This window comes from Ascidiella aspersa, chromosome 5, assembly GCF_963924565.1.
Source record: "Ascidiella aspersa chromosome 5, kaAscAspe10.2, whole genome shotgun sequence".
Lineage (NCBI taxonomy): Eukaryota > Metazoa > Chordata > Ascidiacea > Phlebobranchia > Ascidiidae > Ascidiella > Ascidiella aspersa.
The window spans coordinates 2,169,494-2,194,089 of record NC_139451.1 but is presented as its reverse complement, the minus strand read 5'-3'; the positions used below and the strand labels follow the sequence as shown (position 1 = coordinate 2,194,089).

General features: G+C 37.1%; 2 protein-coding genes across 2 annotated transcripts; both read left to right on the top strand.

Annotated features, from left to right (window-relative positions):
- Nucleotides 1-532: 532 nt before the first annotated feature.
- LOC146141460 (adhesion G-protein coupled receptor G2-like) lies at nucleotides 533-5,637 on the top strand. The gene is made up of 8 exons (XM_083390133.1): nucleotides 533-553; nucleotides 666-794; nucleotides 1,269-1,378; nucleotides 2,196-2,403; nucleotides 2,858-3,008; nucleotides 3,703-3,869; nucleotides 4,233-4,403; nucleotides 5,067-5,637. Exons 1-8 carry the CDS (start codon nucleotides 533-535, stop codon nucleotides 5,253-5,255), a joined length of 1,146 nt encoding a protein of 381 aa, XP_083246259.1. The 3' UTR covers nucleotides 5,256-5,637.
- Nucleotides 5,638-8,691: 3,054 nt separating this feature from the next.
- LOC146141459 (adhesion G-protein coupled receptor G2-like) lies at nucleotides 8,692-23,737 on the top strand. The gene is made up of 13 exons (XM_083390132.1): nucleotides 8,692-8,775; nucleotides 15,082-15,240; nucleotides 15,634-15,731; nucleotides 16,213-16,318; nucleotides 16,869-17,072; nucleotides 17,947-18,066; nucleotides 18,995-19,123; nucleotides 19,598-19,707; nucleotides 20,524-20,731; nucleotides 21,186-21,336; nucleotides 22,054-22,220; nucleotides 22,584-22,754; nucleotides 23,418-23,737. Exons 1-13 carry the CDS (start codon nucleotides 8,692-8,694, stop codon nucleotides 23,604-23,606), a joined length of 1,896 nt encoding a protein of 631 aa, XP_083246258.1. The 3' UTR covers nucleotides 23,607-23,737.
- The last annotated feature ends 859 nt before the right edge of the window (nucleotides 23,738-24,596 follow it).

Genomic DNA, 24,596 nt, shown 5'->3' with positions numbered 1-24,596 from the left:
AGCATATAGCGTTTCCACCAAATCGTTTTAGGTTGTTTTCAAAACGTGAGGTTTTTCTTGGCTTAAGTCCACATTTTCAAGGGACTTATGAGTCACTTAAGTTAAGTCATTTAACACAGGAACGGTAAGTCAATTCGAATGATTTAAAAAATTTAAGTGCACTTAAGTCCCGAATTTCAAAAGATAAGAATTCACTTTTTTTTTTTTTTTTACTTGACTACACTTAAGTGCACTTAAATCTATTATATTCTAATTACTTGACTACACTTAAGTGCACTTAAATCTATATATTCTAATTACTTGACTACACTTAAGTGCACTTAAATCTATATATTCTAATGACTTGACTTGGCAAGTAGTTTGACCAAAATGACTAAAATTAATGTGAATCTCAAAAAAAATCGACCAATTCCAAAATAAGTAATTTTCTTTACTTTGACCTGACGAAGCACGCTTGTGTGAAAGCTTGTCGAGATTGTGTTAAAATTTATCGCTAAAGTCTGCCTGATTTCCACTACTTGATGTGTACAATATGGGAGAACCCATTAATGAGGTAATGAGCGAAACAAATTTATGATCACTACTTGTTCTGCCAATGGTTTCAGAAACAGTAAAATAATTAAAAAAGGTTCCATAAAAATTGACGGAGATGTTTTTGTTTTCAGCGAAATTTCACAATCCATTACTGCACGATTTGGAACGAAAAACTCGCTGAGTTTGAACGAATTCGATCGGCCAGCATCGGCGCCAAAGAGTGTCCTTCTAACATGCTGGGGAGCTTTTCAACATTGTTTGTAAGTCTGTCTCTTTTTTGTAGCATAACAGCTGGAGGTTTAACGTAAGCCGTAGAACAAATATCAAAGCCCATACAGAAGTAGGTAGCATTTTTGCTGGGTAGCTTCTCAACATTGTTTGTAAGTCTGTCACATTTTTGTTATGTGATAAATATGTAGTAAGCAGTAGGAATATTAAAGCCCATACAGACGTAGGTAGCATTTTAAACGTTTTAAATAAATCTTAAGATAATGGTTAATGGTTGTAGTTAGACGTAGAATGAATATGAAAACCCGTACAAAAGTACGTAGCATTTTTGGAACGTTTCGAATATATTTGATGCTCATTCTACGTCTAACTACAACCTCCAGTCATTTTCTTAGGATTTATTCCGAAGATTTACAAAATGCTGCCCACTTCTGTATGGGCTTCGACATTGATCCTCCAATTCATTCTTTACCATTGTTACGTTTCAATTGTTCGACTGTTGACAGCGTTCCGAGGTCCTTCCATCTGCGGGAGCGCTCACAATTTTCACCTATATCGGACTTGGCATTTCTACAGTTGGACTCCTGATAACTTTCTGTGTCTATGTCTGTGTACCGTAAGTTTTATTTTAACCTGTGTTTGCCAAGCAAAAAAATGGGTCCAGAAATTGGGGCAAGGCATTTTTTTAAACCAGGAAAAAATTGGGTGAAATAATTTGTTCATGGTGTTTTTTGGGCTCGGGAAAAATGGGCTCAAGGCTTTTATTTGGTCTAGGCCAAGAAAACAATGGGTAAAAACATGGTTTTAAGGCATTAATTGGTTCCAGAAAAAAAAAAAGTCAAAAAATGGTTAAGGATGGCCGATATGAGCAGAACCTGACTGAGTTTTAGCGCAATACCCAAGAGAGCAAAACCAAACTGACTTAAAAGTAGCAAAACTAGATTAATAAGTATAGCAAACGTAATAATAACTACATCGTTCGTGACGTAACAGTGCATGACAATTGAAGGTGTGGCATGCCTGTGATCGACTGATTTGGTAATGCTCATAAATGCTACAAAACAAATTATTTTTTGTAAAAATATTTGTATATTTTATGAGGGGCATGGCCCCTGTGGCCCCCTGGCTACGCCTATGCCTGATTACCCTATTAAGAATTGGACAAATACAGCCATTTACAAAAATTACCACCTAAGCCGGACGAAAGGGTCAAATAGAAAGCAAACCATGTGCCCTTTCGCACAACCGTGCTTTATCAGGTCAAAGTAGAAAATCATGTGGAAAGTAGCCAAGTTATTTACTTTGACCTAATAACGCGAAAGTTTGTCAAGAATTCGATACAATTTGCTTTATATACTGCCAACTGATTACCATCTTTAGACTTAGACAAATAGGACAATTTGCAAAGATTAACACCTAACATTCTTCCACAGAGAGCTTCGAAGCCGCCAGCCTACCCTCTACCTAGCAAACACGTGCGTCGCGTTGCTAGCAGTTAACCTTACCTTTTTGTTCGGGGTCACCAATGTGGGCCACACATCTCTCTGCTACTTCAACACAGTAGTTCTCCACTATTTCCTGCTGGTTGCGTGGTGCTGGATGGCTGCAAATGGACTCAACATGTACCGCGTGCTCGTCAAGGTGAGGTCAAGGTCGTTTATCTGATAAGAGTTAGCAAAGCACCTTTATAAGTTCACCACAAAGACTTAAAAAAAGCTGTAAAATTATTGCTTAGGTACACTATGCACGGATCTGTAATGTAGCTTGATAATTACTGCCAAAGCCAAAAAGGTCGATATCTAACAGATTAAGTAAAGGAGATATTTAGTTTTAATTTTTCACACAAGCATTAGCGGAGCAGTGTTCTAACCTGCTGCCAATTTGTCTTCGATTAAACGTTATTTTTATATTTCTAAACAAGATAGCTTGCCCTTAAAATATAATTCATAGAAATTATAATTGAAAATATAATTCAATCCAATTAAGAGACGAAAATGCCTTTTTTGCGAAATATATATCTCTGCACAATGCATGAAAAATGACATAATTTAATAACGACAGAAAGCCTAAATAACACTTAATTTTCTCGCTTAAGGTCCTAGGTGCCTCGTCGCCTTCGACTGGCAAATACGCGGCTTTATTCTCATACGGGGTCCCATTCATAATAGTGGCGTTCAGTGCTGGGGTTACTATCTTCTACATGGACCCCAAAGACCAACAACCGGGGATTCTGCCCGACGAGCGAAGTAAGTTTTAAGCAAGTCGAAAAAAATTGACTGAGAGTAAGTTCTTTTTTATTTTTAATATTAAATGTCAATGTTTCGGTTGAGGTTAAAGGGGCAATACTTTTCTTAATCATTTCTTTGCAACCTCAGCCTACATAAAAATATGTTGTTGTTATTAGGCATAGTATGTACTGAAAATAAGTTTTTCATTTCTTGTTAATGACTTTTAGATCTGTTCACATAGAATAACGCGTTTTATATTGGGGCCTTGTTTACAACATTCAATGTAAGTTTTCTTGGCGTTTCGAAAAGAAGTCAAATTAGCACTGTTTTTAATCAATAAGCGCAACGGTAAATTACTTTTTTATCGGTAATGACTTTTAACTTTTTTTTTTCTTTTGCGTTTTGAAAATAAAAAAAATTCCAGTCGAGATATTTTTTTCGCGTAGAATAATATAAATTTCTCATGGTATCATTTGCTAAGAAAATTCGAAACATTTTTTTTTTTTTTTTTTTTTTAAATACAAAAATGTCCTATCAATGGTAATAACTATTTGGGTAAGTTCCATTTTCAGATTATGTGTTCTGTTGCACACAGCTCCAAATACTCATTTAAAGCCCTGGAACTAATTTTTTTTTTGTATTTTGGGGCGTCTTATGTTCGTGTATTAGGGCATTTGTTTGACAAACTACTAACTTTGATTGTTCGTTGCAGACGAGTTATTCTACGTTTCCGGCTACAAAGCTTCCAACATCTGCTGGTTGGCTGTTGGCAAGCACGTCTTCAACTTTGCCTTCTTGCTTCCAATGGTGCTTCTGGCCCTCACCAACGCCGTATTCTGCATCACTATCACGGTTCATCTCACATGCAAACGAAGAACTGTAAGTAATTATCGGTGCTGTAATGACTTGGGTACACTTGGGCACTGTTTTTACGTGACTTGACTTAAACTAGGGACATTTAAATGACTGTTTTTAGATGACTTAAGTGCATTTACGTCACTGTTGGTGAATGGCTTGACTTGATTAAGCGCACTTAAGTCGTAGTTTATAAATGAGTTGACTTGACTCAAGCGAACTAAAGTCGCAAGACTTAAGTCATTTCAAAATGACTTGTTTGAAACACGGTACCTCTGCTCTGGCTCAAGTTGTGTGAAACTCCCCTTTTCACAAAAAAAAGGAATTTAATTTGAAGCACAACGATAAATAACTGTGTTAATAGAAGCAAACTTTCACCTTGTTTAGGTTCAATCAACCAAAGCGGATCGCACTACGTCACAAGACTTGATTGTCGTCGTCACGCTGGTGCTTATGATGGGACTGACGTGGGTGTTTGGATTTCTGATGCTCTTTTCCGAGAATGTTTATTACATCGAAATAATGGCTTGGCTATTCACGATCTTCAATTCTCTACAAGTAAGCCTGAAAAAAGTTTTTATTTTATTCAAGTACCAAAATTCGACCACCTATTCGGGCAATATGCAAATAGTTTTTTCATATTATTGAACTCTTGACGTTATTTGTGGTCCAATGCAGCGATTTTGCATTGAAAAGCAAATTATTGAAAAATATTAGGTTAACAACTGAAGGTAACTAAACTACTTAACAATAAAGGAAATTTTTGCCTCTCAATTAGAAAAAAAGGATTTACCATGTTTGTACAATTTTTGCAATTCGAGCTGCAACTACCCGTAATATTAATACAAAATACTAGTTTAACGGAAAAATACACACACATATGTGTTGAGTAACCTTCATCCGACTTTCTGAAACTGCTTTTTGACCCACTTTTACAACTAACGTATCACTAGTACACCCGAAACCATTACAATTTCACCGAAGCTGTCGATCACTGATGCAAGCAAGGCAGGCTAGAAAAACAACTAGCCCGCAGTGAGGTTCGAACTAACGACCTCCGGCCATACCGTAACCGTCGCTTTACCCACTGAGTTAAATGTACGATACACACACACATGTGTTTAACAACTGTGATCTAGGCCCTTCAGTCCCCGCATTTTGACCAACGATTAGGGCTTAAGTATCTATAGTTTAACGCTAAAAACTCTTGTAATTGCACAGGGACTCTCCATGTTTATCATGAACTGCCTTCGCCAACCGAATATCAGAAAGTTGTGGCTCCACCCTCTCCTAAAGAAGATAAGTTGTGGCAAATACGACCAGTTGGGATCTCGGGTCAACAACTTGTCGTCTTCAAACCCCCAGTACTTATCCACTACAACCTCAACATTGCCAAGAAAAAAATCCTAGGCGTAAACCTGATTACAACGAACGTTTTGTTGGATTGGCGAATAACTTTTCGTAAACTGGTTAGTTGTATTACCAATCAACAACCAACATTTAGTCAACTGGACGGTCCTTTTAATCAATACACAACCAATTCTCGTCTTAAAAAATCAACTTGTTACAACCAACGTTTTGCAAACTGGTCAAATTGAACAATTTTTAATCAAGTTTTTGTAACTGGTTAACTGAATAAAAAACACGTTTTTATAACAAACTTTCTGCAAACTGGTCGTATTAGCCAACGCTATGACGCAATTTATATAATTGGACAACTGAATTGGAAAGCCGATTCTGTTTTTCGATGAATTAGGGGTTGCCCGATAGTTGTATTTTTTCGATGATGTTACGTGAAAACAATACTAAAAGTAGGTCAAAAAGTACCACGTTAAGTAGGTCAAAAAGTACCACCGTCTAAAGCGATATCTTTTCGATTTTTCATCGCTTTATGTAACAACAGCTATCAGTCTGGTCTAATTTAATTAAAATCTCTTTGCACCCAAATAGCGTTTTTTTTCATTAATTTTGTTTTGCTGATTCGAAAAAACAATGTCGTCTAAAGTATTAAAAGAGATGTTGTCTGATATTTTTTATTTGTGCAATACGAGTACTGTAAATGCATTGCGCCATGAATTACTGAAATCTACCGCTCAGAGCTTTTGATCGTTTATTTTGGTTTCTTGCGTGTTTTTCTGCGTAATTTAAAGTGCCTGAATTTAATTTGTTATAAACAGGCCAAAAAAGTTGCATTTTTGCGGATAACAAGTAAATACTAATTTTGCAGTATCTGTGGGATTTCTGTAGCTTTATTGTCGGTTTTATTTCCTGAAACCGTGTTGTATTTTGAGTTCTTGCGATGTTAAGCTAGCACTGTTATTTTGTTGGCTATTTGAGTTTGATTTAGTTTTCTGTTTTTTTTTCGCAACCCAGTCAAAGCCATAATTAGAACATCCACAAAGTTCAGTATAATCTTTTAATTTAATTTGATTTTCCTATTGTAAATTGGATAGTCGCATTAAACAGTCGTGTTTATTTTGTTTCGCTCTGGAAACACCTTTGTATTATTTCGCTTTCAATATCAAGTTTCTTTTCTATTGCTTGTAAAGTTCCAACTATTATCGAACGTATTTCTGTGTACTTTATGTAAAAATTTTAAGATGATATTCTATACATATGTATTGTTTTCGCCTTTTGATGTTAATTGGAAATATTGGCTTACTTTTATTGTATTGCAACTGACATTAAAGGGGATATAATCCAAGACCATACACGTGAACATTGCTCACTGAATGAAATTGTATTCAATCCGTCGTTTAAAGAATAACCCATACCTGTGCTTTTGTGCTAAAATCTTTTTAAAACCTGAAAAACGCTTGAAGACTTTTCAAATCCGAAATTCTTTTCAGCCTAGGTGCGACCAGCTACTGCGGCGCAAGTCCACTAAAGTAAAGTTCGTAAACCCGAGAACAACATGCTCGGGCGCATTTATTTTTGGAAATGTTGTTTTCGCCTTTGTCTTTATATTGACACGTGTAAGCATAAGTTATTTAAACACATGAGTTACTTCGGACTGCCCTGTATACATACAGCCATGAATACATGATTATGTCAAGCAAAAATGTAGAAAAAGTCAGGCTGTGAAAGAAAGCCGATGAATTATTGTTTTTAGAACATTTGGTTAGGTGTACCACAAATGATTTTTTAATTGTTGGTGTGTTTCAAGGGTGGAATATTAACACAAATCTGAAAACTTGTTCAGGTAATTACAAAGTTGAAGTAACACAGTTAAACTTGAACTCTAGCTATTGGACCATGATGCTTAAAATTAAAGAATTTAACATTTAGTTCTGGCCGGCAAACAACGTAAGAAAAAACAATTTACAATTGATACAATGCCTGACAGCAACAGTACATTCATCAAACAACTTAAGGAAATCGTACGAACCTCAAAACACTGATTCCAAGCCACAGGCCCCTTGCATGTCTGCATTGTGGTGCCGATAAGCTTGGTTGAAGCATGGTCGACTTGTACCAGCCACTCCGATTATCGCAAACAATACTGGAACAACAATTTAATAAAATGTGAAACATGATAAATTTTGTTTTACAACAAATAATAGAACCTAAGTGTTTTTACCATTTGAAAAAATGCTTTACAGAACCTCAAAAGGCCTTTAAAGTTATATTTTAAGAAACATTTTAAGGTCTAAAATGATTAAATAATGTTTGCAGACTACCAAGAACACTTAAGTCTCACTCTTTTCAAATAAATTGACTTGGCTTAAGTTTTTTAACCATTTTGAAAAATAGGTTACAGAACGTCCAATGTATCTAAAGTCATGCTTTAAAACACTTTTTAGAGTTTAACTGTAAGATGAGTAAACTAATACATACAGACTACCAAGTACACTTAAGTCACTCTTTTCAAAGGACTTGACATTGCTCGGGTAATTTTAGCATTTTGAAAAACGTGCCAATGAAAAGTCACTGTGGAGGTCTACAAAGCCATCATGAAAATCACAAATTTGTTTCTATACTGGGTAATAAACATTATCATATATGCTCATGGCCCCATAAGACTGCCATGTGTCCCAAGGAGACACCTTAAAGTAGGGATTCTTAAACTGGGGTCCATGGACATTTGGGGCTACGTTAAGTAGTTTTAGGTGGTTTACGAAAGCCTATTTAAACCTTGAAGCATAAATTGAAAAATGGAATACCTTTTTCAAAATAAAGTTCTTTAATTGAAAACCTGTTTTTCCTTTTCACTGAAAACAGTAGGCTTCTTAAGTCTACTAGCGAAACAAATCAAATTCAACCAGTGGAAGCAATCCACGTTTTCGTCCAATATCGCAAACTTATAAAAAAGGCGAAAAATATGTACATGAACAACAAAGTGAAAATTGCTCATGAACAACAAAGTGAAATACCCCGCGTGATTTTATGCCACTATTGCATTACCAATATTGTATTGGGCAAAGTCGTGAAACATTGTTGAATCACAAAAACACAGTGTGCATAAGAAGGTGAAGCTAAAACTGGAGAGCTGTTGTTAAACTGAAATAAAGGGGTTTTGCCAAAACAAAAACTTTGCATTATTTTTAAAGCAAGCTCAAAATTCACACACTAAATTGGTAAAGCAAGACACTTGCAAGTTATGTTGTCAAATATAAACGGTTGAAATGCAGCCCAGTCCATTTCTGTTTCTACAAAGAGAATTGCTTTAACTTACCAAAGTTCACAGCTGACATTGTATGATGGAAGCTCTATTTTTGAAAACTTGAACGAAACAACAACACTTGTGCACATTTTTCAGTCTTTCCTAAGTTTTATTATTTTCTCTGTAAAGTGGCAACACATTTTCTTTCAACACTTTCAAGTGAATGCGAACGCCTTTGACTTCATGCCGAGCCCGTCAATTCAGCAGTTTACTGGCGAAAGTCGTTACCACCAGCAGCTTGTTGCAACTACAGTTTTAAACGCCACTGTTAGTTGCTGCTGTAATTCTTGTACCAGGAGATTTATCGCCAGAATGCTTACAAAAGTTACCCAACTATTACTTTCCAAAACCTTTTTAAAATTGCAATATAAATTGCGGTTCGCCTTGAAAATTGCCCGACAGGAAATTTAACATTCAAAAGCAGCCAACAACGATTTCCGAAGCAAAGCAAAGCAAAGCGGCTTTTCGGCGGCAATTTTTGCGTTCCCTCTCTCTCGCGCGCGCGCGTGTGTGTGCGACGGATGCGCGCGCCTCGTTTCGGTCGGCTCTGACCGTTTGTAAACCCGAATGCGCTTGCGAGATCGTCCGTCTCCGCGCCAAAACGAGCTCGGGAGGTGACTTGGCGGGCGAGCAACTGTTCATAATGGCCGCCCTAGTTATCGTTTCAGACATCAGTCGAGCAGAGCAACTAAAGCCTAGAACTTAAAATGCCTATTTCTTGCCATAAAAAGTACGTGAAAACATTATTTTTTGGCGAAACTAACACGAGCAAAAACACAGCAGCAACACAGAAATGGTTTTCAAACAAGCTTGTCTACAGCCAATAGTATCAACACAGCAAATACACAAACACGGCAGTACAAACATTAACAAAATATGTTTATTTTGATGGAATTGTAGGGACAGCGATAAAAAAAATAAAATAAAAATAATTCGCTTAACAACAGTTTTCACTATGGATGACCGATACGATTTTTTTTTTCCGAAGCGCTACACGATATTTTGAGCAAAAGTATCGCGATCACCCGATACCAAATAAAGTAACTACTGTGCTCGATTAAAGGCAGCAAAATAAGGAAGTTGAGATTTTGAAAAGATGATTTTTTCATGGCAAAACCCTTTGACATTTATAAAGTTCGGTTACCTTCAGTTGTTAACCTACAGCAACAAAAAGGGCAATACATAAATTAAACGTATACACTTGTTGCTGCCCGAACCCACATTAATTAATCTGCCCGCGCCCAAACAAAAACGTCCAAAAACACGAAAATAAATAACAGACGTTCGCGTTCGCAACTCGACATGGGAAATTAAAAAAATACAAATACCACACGAAAAAATACAGCTCTTCGATACATCTGTCAAACTCAGGGATAAACAAGTATATAATATAAATATCAAGTTTCGACTCATTTGTATTTTTTACCAATTGACACTTGCGTTGTGAGCGCGCAGGCACAACCGAGCGAAAACTGTCCGCTTTGCGACGTTCGGCGAAAAATCGAATTGCCGCCGAAGCGCAAAAGAAAAACGAAAAAATTTTTCACCAAACATCTGATATTTTACGTGTCTAACTGATGTACGAGTTTTGCGTTGCCAGCTCGAAAAACACTCGCGTTATGAGCGCGCATCGTATAGGCGCTCGAAAAGGCACGACCCGAACGCCGCGAAAAATGAAGAGCCCTGCGGCCGTCGGCGAAAAATCGAATTGCCGCCGAAGCGCAAAAGAAAAACGAAAATTTTTTTCGCCAAACATCTGATATTTTACGTGTCTAACTGATGTGCGAGTTTTGTTTTGCCAGGTCGAAAAACACTCGCGTTATGAGCGCGCATCGTAGTGGGCGCATGAAAAGGCGCGACCCGAACGCTGCGACAAAATGAAGAGCCCTGCGGCCGTCGGCGAAAAATCGAATTGCCGCCCAAGCGCAAAAGGAAAACGAAAATTTTTTTCGCCAAACATCTGATATTTTACGTGTCTAACTGATGTGCGAGTTTTGTTTTGCCAGGTCGAAAAACACTCGCGTTATGAGCGCGCATCGTATAGGCGCTCGAAAAGGCACGACCCGAACGCCGCGAAAAATGAAGAGCCCTGCGGCCGTCGGCGAAAAATCGAATTGCCGCCCAAGCGCAAAAGGAAAACGAAAATTTTTTTCGCCAAACATCTGATATTTTACGTGTCTAACTGATGTGCGAGTTTTGTTTTGCCAGGTCGAAAAACACTCGCGTTATGAGCGCGCATCGTATAGGCGCTCGAAAAGGCACGACCCGAACGCCGCGAAAAATGAAGAGCCCTGCGGCCGTCGGCGAAAAATCGAATTGCCGCCGAAGCGCAAAAGGAAAACGAAAAATTTTTTCACCAAACATCTGATATTTTACGTGTCTAACTGATGTGCGAGTTTTGCGTTGCCAGCTCGAAAAACACTCGCGTTATGAGCGCGCATCGTATAGGCGCTCGAAAAGGCACGACCCGAACGCCGCGAAAAATGAAGAGCCCTGCGGCCGTCGGCGAAAAATCGAATTGCCGCCGAAGCGCAAAAGGAAAACGAAAAATTTTTTCACCAAACATCTGATATTTTACGTGTCTAACTGATGTGCGAATTTTGTTTTGCCAGCTCGAAAAACACTCGCGTTATGAGCGCGCATCGTAGTGGGCGCTTGAAAAGGCGCGACCCGAACGCTGCGAAAAATGCGCGAGTGCGCGAGTTTTTATACTAATTGGGATTGATTATTATTTCATTTAATCGTGTTTGTTTTTTCTGGTTCGGTCTATATTATAACAAGTTTTTTTTCTTTTACAAAACCGGCTATAAAAGCAAAGTTGTAGCACAGCAGTTTGACCTGAAACGTCACAGTGTCCTCGAAGTGGTGCGATGTCGGTATGTCGCAATGCTTTGAGCAAAGAAAAAGGCAAGCGGCGACGTTTCGGCGTGCCGTGCGTGCGTGCGCCAGTCGTGCTTTTTTCTCGTGATTTCGGCGCGCGCCTCGTTTCGGCGAGCCATTACCGAAAAATCACACGGGCAAAAATACAGCAGCAACGCAATAGGATATTGTTTTTCAAGCGAGCTTGCTTACCGCCAATAATATCAATGCTAAAATGAAAAAAACACGGCAATACGTTAACAAAATATTGCTTTTTTTACTTTTAAATGAGCAAAACGTTACGGCAGAAACACAACATTACCGACAAAATCAGCGCATTTTCATTGCGGAATTTGTTGCCTAAGCTTGCTGACGGCGGCTGTTTTTATGGTAACGCCCGATAATGTGTCGTTCAAATCGAAAAACTGATACCTATACTACAGTTTTTTTGGTGTATATTTTTTACGTTTTCATAACTAGTGCCGAGATTTTGCGAAAAGAATTAGACATTTTTTTTTAAATTGTAGCTTTGGAAAGTTGCAGCCGCCATTTCTTTCGCTCGCTCGCCCAAAACCTTCAATACTAAAGCTGCCTTTTTCCTAAAACCATTGCGAGATATTCGCTTCTCTCTCGGCCCGCTGTGACGTCACAACCGCTCAGGTCAGACCTTTGCTTTCAGTGCTGGCTGTTTCTTCTCTTCAGCAACAAACTTTGCCCGTTGCTCCATTACATGCGCATCGAGCCTCCAACCTAGCAACGCTCTCTAACCACCCCACGCGGCCGCCTTGTTTCTTTTAACATATGACGCAGTTGGAGTGAACTTTCTTTCTAGCGGTGTCGCCTTCGCCATCGACTGACAAAACGACACCCCTTTTGTCTCGCTTCAAACTGCGCCCGTCTTTGCCTTGCTGCTCAAAGTCGTCGAAAAAAATTTCGCACCTCAACGCTCAATTTTCGCCGACTGCTCGCTCTCTTAGCAAGCCTCTCGATATCCGTCGCAATCGGACTCGACCCAACTTTAATTGGCCATATTTAGTTGAAAAGACTTTCGAAAACGCGAAAACTTCCTTCGGGCCTTTGTTTTATTCGACGAAAACGAAGCAAATGTCGCTTTTTACATCGTCGCAATTACGCATTTACAATCGGCCAGAAAACGCCTTAAAATTGGAAAAACGACACCCCTTTTGTCTCGCTTGAAACTGCGCCCGTCTTTGTCTTGCTGCTCAAAGTCGTCGAAAAAAATTTCGCACCTCAACGCTCAATTTTCGCCGACTGCTCGCTGTCTTAGCAAGCCTCTCGATATCCGTCGCAATCGGACTCGACCCAACTTTAATTGGCCATATTTAGTTGAAAAGACTTTCGAAAACACGCAAACTTCCTTCGGGCCTTTGTTTTATTCGACAAAAACGATGCAAATGTCATTTTTTAAATCGTCGCAACCAGGCGTTCACAATCGGCAAGAAAACGAACGCCTTAAAAATGGTGAAAACAACAAAAAAGCATCGAAAAGTCCGTAAAACCACATCAAGTCAAAATAATCTTAAAACAAAAATCTTTAAAACGTCCGAAAAACAGATACGCGGCGCAAACTTCAACGAGGCTTGTTTTTTCAACAAAAACAGTAAATTTACAAGACTCGATCGAAAGCGAAAAGCGTCTGCCTAAGGTAAAGAGCCGCGCTCGCCTCTGGGATTTCCCCGCATCCGACACCCACCGGCAACATCGAAAAGTGAAAAAACACCGAGGAATAACAAGTTGCACGCGAGACATCTAGCGGCAGTCGCGCCGTGCTCTAACCGACGTTGCTTGCTTGCTGGCTGGCGATAACACCTGCGAACGAAAAGAAAAAACAATGGGCTTTTAGAAGTGAAAAATAAGTTGTTTACAGAAATTAACCAAGGCTTGAGAAAGCGTAACAAATCACTCGACATTGACTTGAGTCAATTTAAGTCAGAGAGTCCAATGGCTCCAACTTTTTTAAATTATATTGATACTGCGTATTTTGACCTTACTTCGATACCGCTTATTTTGTTTTTTTCCAATACCCGATATTTTAATTTTATTGCGATTTCCTATTTTTCGCTTCACTTTGATACCCAAAATTGCAATCTTGTTTTAGATACGCGATATTTTATTTTATTTTTCGATATTCATTTTTTTTATTCCAATACCAGATTTTTCAATTTAATTCCGATATCTGAAACTTTTTTCTCCGAAACACCATATTTCAACTTTTATGTTTAAAAGTTTTACTTGGCAAATTTTTAATTATTTCGATATCTGATATTTAGATATTTTGGTTTTAACCCGATATTAACTTTAAATGCACGAACATCCCTAGCAAGCATATGGTGTTTCCTCAATTGTAGTTTGTTTATTTATATTCTTCTCGTGTGAAAAGATTCCTTTCGTTTCTTTTTTTTTCAGGCCGCTCGATATATGCTCGAGCATATAGCGTTTCCACCAAACCGTTGTGCCTTGCGCCGCCACCTACCTCAGCAAGTGTTCTTAAAAACGTGAGTTTTTTAGGGTTTTTTCAAAACGTGAGGTTTTTTTGAACGTAGGATTTAAAAAAAAATTTTTTTTCTCAAAAAAAGTCAGTTTTTTTGTTACGTTATTTAAAACGGGAGTTTTTGTTTTGTTTGTCAAAACGTGATTTTTTTTCAAAACATGAGTTTTTGTTACGTTTTTTAAAACGTGAGTTTTTTCAGTATTTCGTCCACCGTTAAGTTTAGAACGCGAGCTTTTCTTTTCAGTTTTAAAAATCTTTGTTGAGAATAAGGTTATCAGGTGGGACTGTATATATACCAATTGTCTGGAGATGTGTTCCTTTCATAAAGCTGAATAAATATGAGCCATGTCTCTGTATTACTTGCGCAATTTTGTCAAGTTTTTGAGAAATGTTACTCAAAACCAATCTCAATTAATTCAAGCATGGAAAGTGCTGCAGTCGGCGATCCAAGAAAATCAAATAGTGTCTTAATTAAAGGTAGAGGCATAATATCGGATCGGAGCAGATACCCGATACCAAGTCGTAGTATCGGTACTCGTCCGATACTAGAGTGGTATCGGTGCCGATCCGATGCCAACTTATTATGGGAATATAAGTTATTAGTCGTAAACCAAGGCTGCAATTTTTACCGAGAAATTCAAGTTTATAGAAAATTTTCACGTCAACAACTGGAGGTTTTTTAACGTTAAATTACTTGACGCAAAATCATCTTTTTTAAAACCTTAAAAAGTCACCTTCGATGAAGTAGGAATAAAATGTCAAGTATCGGACGACTTTAGAAGTGACCGATTAGATGATTTACCATTAACCTAAAATTTAAACAAATATTTACTAAAAACTTTAATTTCTAAAACTTTTCCATAAAAAGTTGTATTTTATTCACTACTGCTTTACACACAAAATAGTGAAAAAATTTATACTTTTTACCATGTTCAAAATGTTAAAATATTTCTTCAAATGTTGTTTCAATTAAAACTTTGTTCCAATCACTTAATAATTGACCCAATTTTTTTGAAAAAAATTTAATCACTAAGTCACGCAAACCTTTTCACACCTAAAAAACTTCAATGTTAAAAAACACTTTTTTAACTTAATTTAAAACTTTTGTGAACTATATTTTTACTTCAAACTTTAACTCGAGTGATCAACTAACTTTATATGAAAAAAATATTATCGCCACCAATGTGTTCACACCGCTTCAGGTAACGACCACAGGCGGCGCCGCAAACGTCACAAGCAAACAGGTCGACGTCACAATCGCCAAGTTGTTCACTGTGACGTCAAACTCGACTAACGTGACGCAAGCGGACAGCAGCCGAACACTACAAGTTCTCGACTATTACACAAAAGCAACCGTGAAGGTTTGTGTAATGTACAGGGTTGTAAATAAGTCATTTTGAAATGACTCAAGTCCAAGTCAAGTCTTTGGATAAAAAGAAGTCAAGTCAAAAAATAAAATTTGCAAACATCTCCTATCCTGAGGCAAAACTTAAAATAAAAAACAAAGCGCAACATACAGCAATCAAATTGTTTTTTACTAGAACGTTACTAGAACGTACGTATAACATCAAAGCTCTTGTGACCTAATTTTCTTCACTGAAAATTTTGTAAGGTCCCTCTCTGATAAAAATCAGTGTTTATGTCATCTTCATTTGCAAAACAGCTCATTGCTTTTTCTCGCTGAACAACAAAGTAACTTACTTTTATGAGATGTACCTAAGTGGGATTCGAACCGCCAACCCTTGTTCTTTCAGATTCCCGCTTCCACCCTGTACAATACGATCGCAGTCGTTAGCGTTATATCGGGAACCTTGACGTCACAGAATGACACGTCACAACAAACAAAAGCAACGTGAGTCCGTGATGTAAAGCGTTTTTAAGTGTCTAGCATAACTTAAAATTTAAATTACAAATCATGAAGGTATTTATTGATTTTATATATTTGACTACCTAACCTATCCTATCCACGTTAAATACAATTATGTGAGAATAATAAACTTAATAATCCGGTAGAAGCGTTTTTACCGTTGCTTTCTGGCATTGTGTCAATTATAAAATTGTTCGGCCATATTTTTTAAAATAAATGTTTTAATAAAGTTTCGATAACCTAAACCGGAAATATTAATAAGGGAAATGATTATCGACAAATTAGCCTGCGATTGCTTTCGGTGTTCTATGGTCGGACATGTGTTTATAGAAAACTTTTTTAAAACGAGAAGAGAGTTCAAAAGCTATATGTTTCATCAACTTCAACACCAATGACGCCTTTATTGCGTCATAATGACCATTACGTCACAGCCGCGTCAGAACACCTCCATTTTTCGTGATTTTAGGGAGACGGCGAAACTACGCAATGTGATCAGAAGTTTCTCGAAAAAGGTGACTTTGCCTCCGAACCAACACAGCCTGACCTTGACCACCAAGGATACAAAACTGCAGGTGAGGTAAACCCTAATACACACAGACATACCGACACACAAACACACAGAAATACACGAGGTACCCGAGTACGTACAGATACATAGACACAAAGACATACACAGAGATACTTACCCTACACATAGACGTACAAGCAGGCACACAGACATACACATCCATTAATACAGTGATTTTCAATCGGGTGTATTGTACATACCAGGGTGTCCCAGAATTTTTAAAGGGTGCGCCACATTAAAAGGCAGTACTGGGGTGTACGAGATACCGCATTGCAACAAGCTTATAATCAGGCATCATAATAAATAAACAGGTACAAACAAAAGCGGACACACGAGCAGGACATTTAAAGATCATTGTTTTCACAAAGGCCGTTATATAACTATGATAAAAACAAACGGCTTCCAAAACTTTTGTCCGAAAACTTTTGTGCTTGGTTGAGCACAGTAATGACGTCATTTGGTATCGCAATGAGTCGCGATACTTGTCATCCAAACTATCGGTTATCGGTATCGGAATAAATTATCGGTTATCGGTAATCTCTTATGTTCAACAGATCTCAATTCCTAAGAACATCACAGTGGGCGGGGTCACGACCTTTCAACCGGTGACCTTTCAATCCGAGGCCAAGGGTAAAAGTGTTCCGGTGAACGCAACCATTCCAGGGAGTGTTTTCGAAGGTTTGCCGAAAAACGTCAGGATTTCGTTCGTCCTTTTCTACGACAAGAACCTCTACCCGACCAAACAACACGTGACCGATGTAAGCAGGGGGCGAAATTATCACTTTAACACATGCACAAAGGTCGAAACAAAATAAATCTAGGTGTTTCGGAGGTTGTAGGTTAAAATATATTATTTAGTGAGTTTTTTTAGGTTTTTTTGGGATAAATTCAAAAACATCTTGCATTTTAACAAGTATTAATATCAACATTTTGTTGCTCACAGAATTCAAATTAATATGTTATCTAATTTTGTGGTTTGGGCTAAATTATTACATTCTTAAATTTCCACAGGGAATAAAATAATGAATTACGCAAACTTACCACAAAAAAATTAATAAAAAAAAATTTGAACAATTTTTTCAACCCCCCCCCAAAAAAAAATCTAGATGTTTTGGAGATTTAACGTCGTTAAACTATGCTGGTTCTTGGGCTTTTGAGACTTGTTAGACAAATTTTGAAAATTATTTTTTTTTCCTTCTATAAGTTGCTTGGTTTGTGTAATTTGGAAGAAAATGAATTTCCATAGGGCTAAAATAATTAATTAGGCACAAAGGTCGAAATTAAGCGGTTCATAGGCGAAGTTATCACTTTATATTAAGCACAGAAATTGAAATGAAATAAATCTAGGTTTGTGTTTTTTTTTGTTGAAACTTATATATTCTCGTATTTCCGCAAGGGTTAAAATTAATGAGTTATTCGATTTTTGTGTTTCAGGGAAATTAATAAATTTTTGGAAATTAGTGATTTTACTAATATTGTCTTAAATTGTTAGTAATAGTCGTATGTGATACTTGCAAGGTTGAAATAGATAAGTTTCTGTAACTTTAGAAAATACGCTACCAGAGATGCTTTTTCAAATAATATAATGCCTGGTAACAACAGTTTATCAAAAACAACTTTAACTTTGTTCAGATTATCATGATAACTCTCGGGAACTTTACGAATCTTCCAAACAAAAAAGACGTGATAACCTCCTTCAATGTGAGCAAGTCCAACCCGGACGGAGAAATCATAAGCAAAGACTCAACCAAGGTAGCTTCAAATTCTGTGACGTCACTACTGCATGACGTTACCATATGTGGCATCATTACTATCGCAAGTTTTGTAAACGACCTGACTTGGCTTAAGTCCATATTTTCAAGAGACTTGAGAGTCACTTAAGTTAAGTCATTTAACACAGGAACGGTAAGTCAATTCGAATGATTTAAAAAATTTAAGTGCACTTAAGTCCCGAATTTCAAATGATAAGAATTCACTTAAGTGCACTCAAATTCCTGCTTTCAAATTACTTGACTAAACTTAAGTGCACTTAAATCTATATATTCAAATTACTTGACTAAACTTAAGTGCACTTAAATCTATATATTCAAATTACTTGACTAAACTTAAGTGCACTTAAATCTATATATTCAAATTACTTGACTACACTTAAGTGCACTTAAATCTATATATTCAAATGACTTGACTAAACTTAAGTGCACTTAAATCTATATATTCAAATTACTTGACTAAACTTAAGTGCACTTAAATCTATATATTCAAATGACTTGACTACACTTAAGTGCACTTAAATCTATATATTCAAATTACTTGACTACACTTAAGTGCACTTAAATCTATATATTCGAAAGACTTGACTTGACAAGTAGTTTGACCAAAATGACTAAAATTAATGTGAATCTCAAAAAAAATCGACCAATTCCAAAATAAGCAATTTTCTTTACTTTGACCTGACGAAGCACGCTTGTGTGAAAGCTTGTCGAGATTGTGTTAAAATTTATCGCTAAAGACTGCCTGATTTCCACTACTTGATGTGTACAATATGTTATAGGAGAACCTATTAATGAGATAACAAGCGAAATAAATTTATGATCACTACTTGTTCTGCCAATGGTTTCAGATACAGTAAAATAATTAAAAAAGGTTCCATAAAAATTGACGGAGATGTTTTTGTTTTCAGCGAAATTTCACAATCCATTACTGCACGATTTGGAACGAAAAACTGGCTGAGTTTGAACGAATTCGATCGGCCAGCATCGGCGCCAAAGAGTGTCCTTCTAACATGCTGGGGAGCTTTTCAACATTGTTTGTAAGTCTGTCTTATTTTTGTGGCACAACAGCTGGAGGTTTAACGTAAGCCGTAGAACAAATATCAAAGCCCATACAGACGTAGGTAGCATTTTTGCTGGGTAGCTTCTCAACATTGTTTGTAAGTCTGTCACATTTTTGTTATATGACAAATATGTAGTAAGCAGTAGGAATATTAAAGCCCCTACAGACGTAGGTAGCATTTCAAACGTTTTAAATAAATCTTAAGATAATGGTTAATGGTTGTAGTTAGACGTAGAATGAATATGAAAACCCGTACAAAAGTACGTAGCATTTTTGAAACGTTTCGAATATATTTGATGCTCATTCTACGTCTAACTACAACCTCCAGTCATCATCTTAGGATTTATTCCGAAGATTTACAAAATGCCTCCCACTTCTGTATGGGCTTCGACATTGATCCTCCAATTCATTCTTTACCATTGTTACGTTTCAATTGTTCGACTGTTGACAGCGTTCCGAGGTCCTTCCATCTGCGGGAGCGCTCACAATTTTCACCTATATCGGACTTGGCATTTCTACAGTTGGACTCCTGATAACTTTCTGTGTCTATGTCTGTGTACCGTAAGTTTTATTTTAACCTGTGTTTGCCAAGCAAAAAAATGGGTCCAGAAATTGGGGCAAGGCATTTTTTTAAACCAGGAAAAAAATTGGGTGAAATAATTTGGTCATGGTGTTTTTTGGGCTCGGGAAAAATGGGCTCAAGGCTTTTATTTGGTCTAGGCCAGGAAAACAATGGGTAAAAACATGGTTTTAAGGCATTAATTGGTTCCAGAAAAAAAAAAGTCAAAAAATGGTTAAGGATGGCCGATATGAGCAGAACCTGACTGAGTTTTAGCGCAATACCCAAGAGAGCAAAACCAAACTGACTTAAAAGTAGCAAAACTAGATTAATAAGTATAGCAAACGTAATAATAACTACATCGTTCGTGACGTAACAGTGCATGACAATTGAAGGTGTGGCATGCCTGTGATCGACTGATTTGGTAATGCTCATAAATGCTACAAAACAAATTATTAAGAGTAAAATATTTATATATTTTATGAGGGGCATGGCCCCTGTGGCCCCCTGGCTACGCCTATGCCTGATTACCCTATTAAGAATTGGACAAATACAGCCATTTACAAAAATTACCACCTAAGCCGGACGAAAGGGTCAAATAGAAAGCAAACCATGTGCCCTTTCGCACAACCGTGCTTTATCAGGTCAAAGTAGAAAATCATGTGGAAAGTAGCCAAGTTATTTACTTTGGCCTAATAACGCGAAAGTTTGTCAAGAATTCGATACAATTTGCTTTATATACTGCCAACTGATTACCATCTTCAGACTTAGACAAATAGGACAATTTGCAAAGATTAACACCTAACATTCTTCCACAGAGAGCTTCGAAGCCGCCAGCCTACCCTCTACCTAGCAAACACGTGCGTCGCGTTGCTAGCAGTTAACCTTACCTTTTTGTTCGGGGTCACCAATGTGGGCCACACATCTCTCTGTTACTTCAACACAGTAGTTCTCCACTATTTCCTGCTGGTTGCGTGGTGCTGGATGGCTGCAAATGGACTCAACATGTACCGCGTGCTCGTCAAGGTGAGGTCAAGGTCGTTTATCTGATAAGAGTTAGCAAAGCACCTTTATAAGTTCACCACAAAGACTTAAAGAAAGCTGTAAAATTATTGCTTAGGTACACTATGCACGGATCTGTAATGTAGCTTGATAATTACTGCCAAAGCCAAAAAGGTCGATATCTAACAGATTAAGTAAAGGAGATATTTAGTTTTAATTTTTCACACAAGCATTAGCGGAGCAGTGTTCTAACCTGCTGCCAATTTGTCTTCGATTAAACGTTATTTTTATATTTCTAAACAAGATAGCTTGCCCTTAAAATATAATTCATAGAAATTATAATTGAAAATATAATTCAATCCAATTAAGAGACGAAAATGCCTTTTTTGCGAAATATATATCTCTGCACAATGCATGAAAAATGACATAATTTAATAACGACAGAAAGCCTAGATAACACTTAATTTTCTCGCTTAAGGTCCTAGGTGCCTCGTCGCCTTCAACTGGCAAATACGCGGCTTTATTCTCATACGGGGTCCCATTCGTAATAGTGGCGTTCAGTGCTGGGGTTACTATCTTCTACATGGACCCCAGAGACCAACAACCGGGGATTCTGCCCGACGAGCGAAGTAAGTTTTAAGCAAGTCGAAACAAATTGACTGAGAGTAAGTTCTTTTTTATTTTTAATATTAAATGTCAATGTTTCAGTTGAGGTTAAAGGGGCAATACTTTTTTTAATCATTTCTTTGCAACCTCAGCCTACATAAAAATATGTTGTTGTTATTAGGCATAGTATGTACTGAAAATAAGTTTTTCATTTCTTGTTAATGACTTTTAGATCTGTTCACATAGAATAACGCGTTTTATATTGGGGCCTTGTTTACAACATTCAATGTAAGTTTTCTTGGCGTTTCGAAAAGAAGTCAAATTAGCATTGTTTTTAATTAATAAGCGCAACGGTAAATTACTTTTTTATCGGTAATGACTTTTAACTTTTTTTTTTCTTTTGCGTTTTGAAAATAAAAAAAATTCCAGTCGAGATATTTTTTTCGCGTAGAATAATATAAATTTCTAATGGTATCATTTGCTAAGAAAATTCGAAACATTTTTGCCACAAAATACAAAATGTTTTTTTTTTTTTTTTTTTTTTAAATACAAAAATGTCCTATCAATGGTAATAACTATTTGGGTAAGTTCCATTTTCAGATTATGTGTTCTGTTGCACACAGCTCCAAATACTCATTTAAAGCCCTGGAACTAATTTTTTTTTTGTATTTTGGGGCGTCTTATGTTCGTGTATTAGGGCATTTGTTTGACAAACTACTAACTTTGATTGTTCGTTGCAGACGAGTTATTCTACGTTTCCGGCTACAAAGCTTCCAACATCTGCTGGTTGGCTGTTGGCAAGCACGTCTTCAACTTTGCCTTCTTGCTTCCAATGGTGCTTCTGGCCCTCACCAACGCCGTATTCTGCATCACTATCACGGTTCATCTCACATGCAAACGAAGAACTGTAAGTAATTATCGGTGCTGTAATGACTTGGGTACACTTGGGCACTGTTTTTACGTGACTTGACTTAAACTAGGGACATTTAAATGACTGTTTTTAGATGACTTAAGTGCATTTACGTCACTGTTGGTGAATGGCTTGACTTGATTAAGCGCACTTAAGTCGTAGTTTATAAATGAGTTGACTTGACTCAAGCGAACTAAAGTCGCAAGACTTAAGTCATTCCAAAATGACTTGTTTGAAACACGGTACCTCTGCTCTGGCTCATGTTGTATGAAACTCCCCTTTTCACAAAAAAAAGGAATTTAATTTGAAGCACAACGATAAATAACTGTGTTAATAGAAGCAAACTTTCACCTTGTTTAGGTTCAATCAACCAAAGCGGATCGCACTACGTCACAAGACTTGATTGTCGTCGTAACGCTGGTGCTTATGATGGGACTGACGTGGGTGTTTGGATTTCTGATGCTCTTTTCCGAGAATGTTTATTACATCGAAATAATGGCTTGGCTATTCACGATCTTCAATTCTCTACAAGTAAGCCTGAAAAAAGTTTTTATTTTATTCAAGTACCAAAATTCGACCACCTATTCGGGCAATATGCAAATAGTTTTTTCATATTATTGAACTCTTGACGTTATTTGTGGTCCAATGCAGCGATTTTGCATTGAAAAGCAAATTATTGAAAAATATTAGGTTAACAACTGAAGGTAACTAAACTACTTAACAATAAAGGAAATTTTTGCCTCTCAATTAGAAAAAAAGGATTTACCATGTTTGTACAATTTTTGCAATTCGAGCTGCAACTACCCGTAATATTAATACAAAATACTAGTTTAACGGAAAAATACACACACATATGTGTTGAGTAACCTTCATCCGACTTTCTGAAACTGCTTTTTGACCCACTTTTACAACTAACGTATCACTAGTACACCCGAAACCATTACAATTTCACCGAAGCTGTCGATCACTGATGCAAGCAAGGCAGGCTAGAAAAACAACTAGCCCGCAGTGAGGTTCGAACTAACGACCTCCGGCCATACCGTAACCGTCGCTTTACCCACTGAGTTAAATGTACGATACACACACACATGTGTTTAACAACTGTGATCTAGGCCCTTCAGTCCCCGCATTTTGACCAACGATTAGGGCTTAAGTATCTATAGTTTAACGCTAAAAACTCTTGTAATTGCACAGGGACTCTCCATGTTTATCATGAACTGCCTTCGCCAACCGAATATCAGAAAGTTGTGGCTCCACCCTCTCCTAAAGAAGATAAGTTGTGGCAAATACGACCAGTTGGGATCTCGGGTCAACAACTTGTCGTCTTCAAACCCCCAGTACTTATCCACTACAACCTCAACATTGCCAAGAAAAAAATCCTAGGCGTAAACCTGATTACAACGAACGTTTTGTTGGATTGGCGAATAACTTTTCGTAAACTGGTTAGTTGTATTACCAATCAACAACCAACATTTAGTCAACTGGACGGTCCTTTTAATCAATACACAACCAATTCTCGTCTTAAAAAATCAACTTGTTACAACCAACGTTTTGCAAACTGGTCAAATTGAACAATTTTTAATCAAGTTTTTGTAACTGGTTAACTGAATAAAAAACACGTTTTTATAACAAACTTTCTGCAAACTGGTCGTATTAGCCAACGCTATGACGCAATTTATATAATTGGACAACTGAATTGGAAAGCCGATTCTGTTTTTCGATGAATTAGGGGTTGCCCGATAGTTGTATTTTTTCGATGATGTTACGTGAAAACAATACTAAAAGTAGGTCAAAAAGTACCACGTTAAGTAGGTCAAAAAGTACCACCGTCTAAAGCGATATCTTTTCGATTTTTCATCGCTTTATGTAACAACAGCTATCAGTCTGGTCTAATTTAATTAAAATCTCTTTGCACCCAAATAGCGTTTTTTTTCATTAATTTTGTTTTGCTGATTCGAAAAAACAATGTCGTCTAAAGTATTAAAAGAGATGTTGTCTGATATTTTTTATTTGTGCAATACGAGTACTGTAAATGCATTGCGCCATGAATTACTGAAATCTACCGCTCAGAGCTTTTGATCGTTTATTTTGGTTTCTTGCGTGTTTTTCTGCGTAATTTAAAGTGCCTGAATTTAATTTGTTATAAACAGGCCAAAAAAGTTGCATTTTTGCGGATAACAAGTAAATACTAATTTTGCAGTATCTGTGGGATTTCTGTAGCTTTATTGTCGGTTTTATTTCCTGAAACCGTGTTGTATTTTGAGTTCTTGCGATGTTAAGCTAGCACTGTTATTTTGTTGGCTATTTGAGTTTGATTTAGTTTTCTGTTTTTTTTTCGCAACCCAGTCAAAGCCATAATTAGAACATCCACAA

Bases quoted from the DNA above. Each gene is read 5' to 3' on its own strand.
- LOC146141460 (XM_083390133.1), top strand. From the start codon at position 533: ATGGGAGAACCCATTAATGAG. The intron at 1,379-2,195 runs GTAAGTTTTATT...ATTCTTCCACAG, and splicing joins TGTGTCTATGTCTGTGTACC to AGAGCTTCGAAGCCGCCAGC. The intron at 3,009-3,702 runs GTAAGTTTTAAG...TGTTCGTTGCAG, and splicing joins GATTCTGCCCGACGAGCGAA to ACGAGTTATTCTACGTTTCC.
- LOC146141459 (XM_083390132.1), top strand. From the start codon at position 8,692: ATGCCGAGCCCGTCAATTCAGCAGTTTACTGGCGAAAGTCGTTACCAC. The intron at 17,073-17,946 runs GTAAGCAGGGGG...AACTTTGTTCAG, and splicing joins CCAAACAACACGTGACCGAT to ATTATCATGATAACTCTCGG. The intron at 19,124-19,597 runs GTAAGTCTGTCT...GACTGTTGACAG, and splicing joins GGAGCTTTTCAACATTGTTT to CGTTCCGAGGTCCTTCCATC.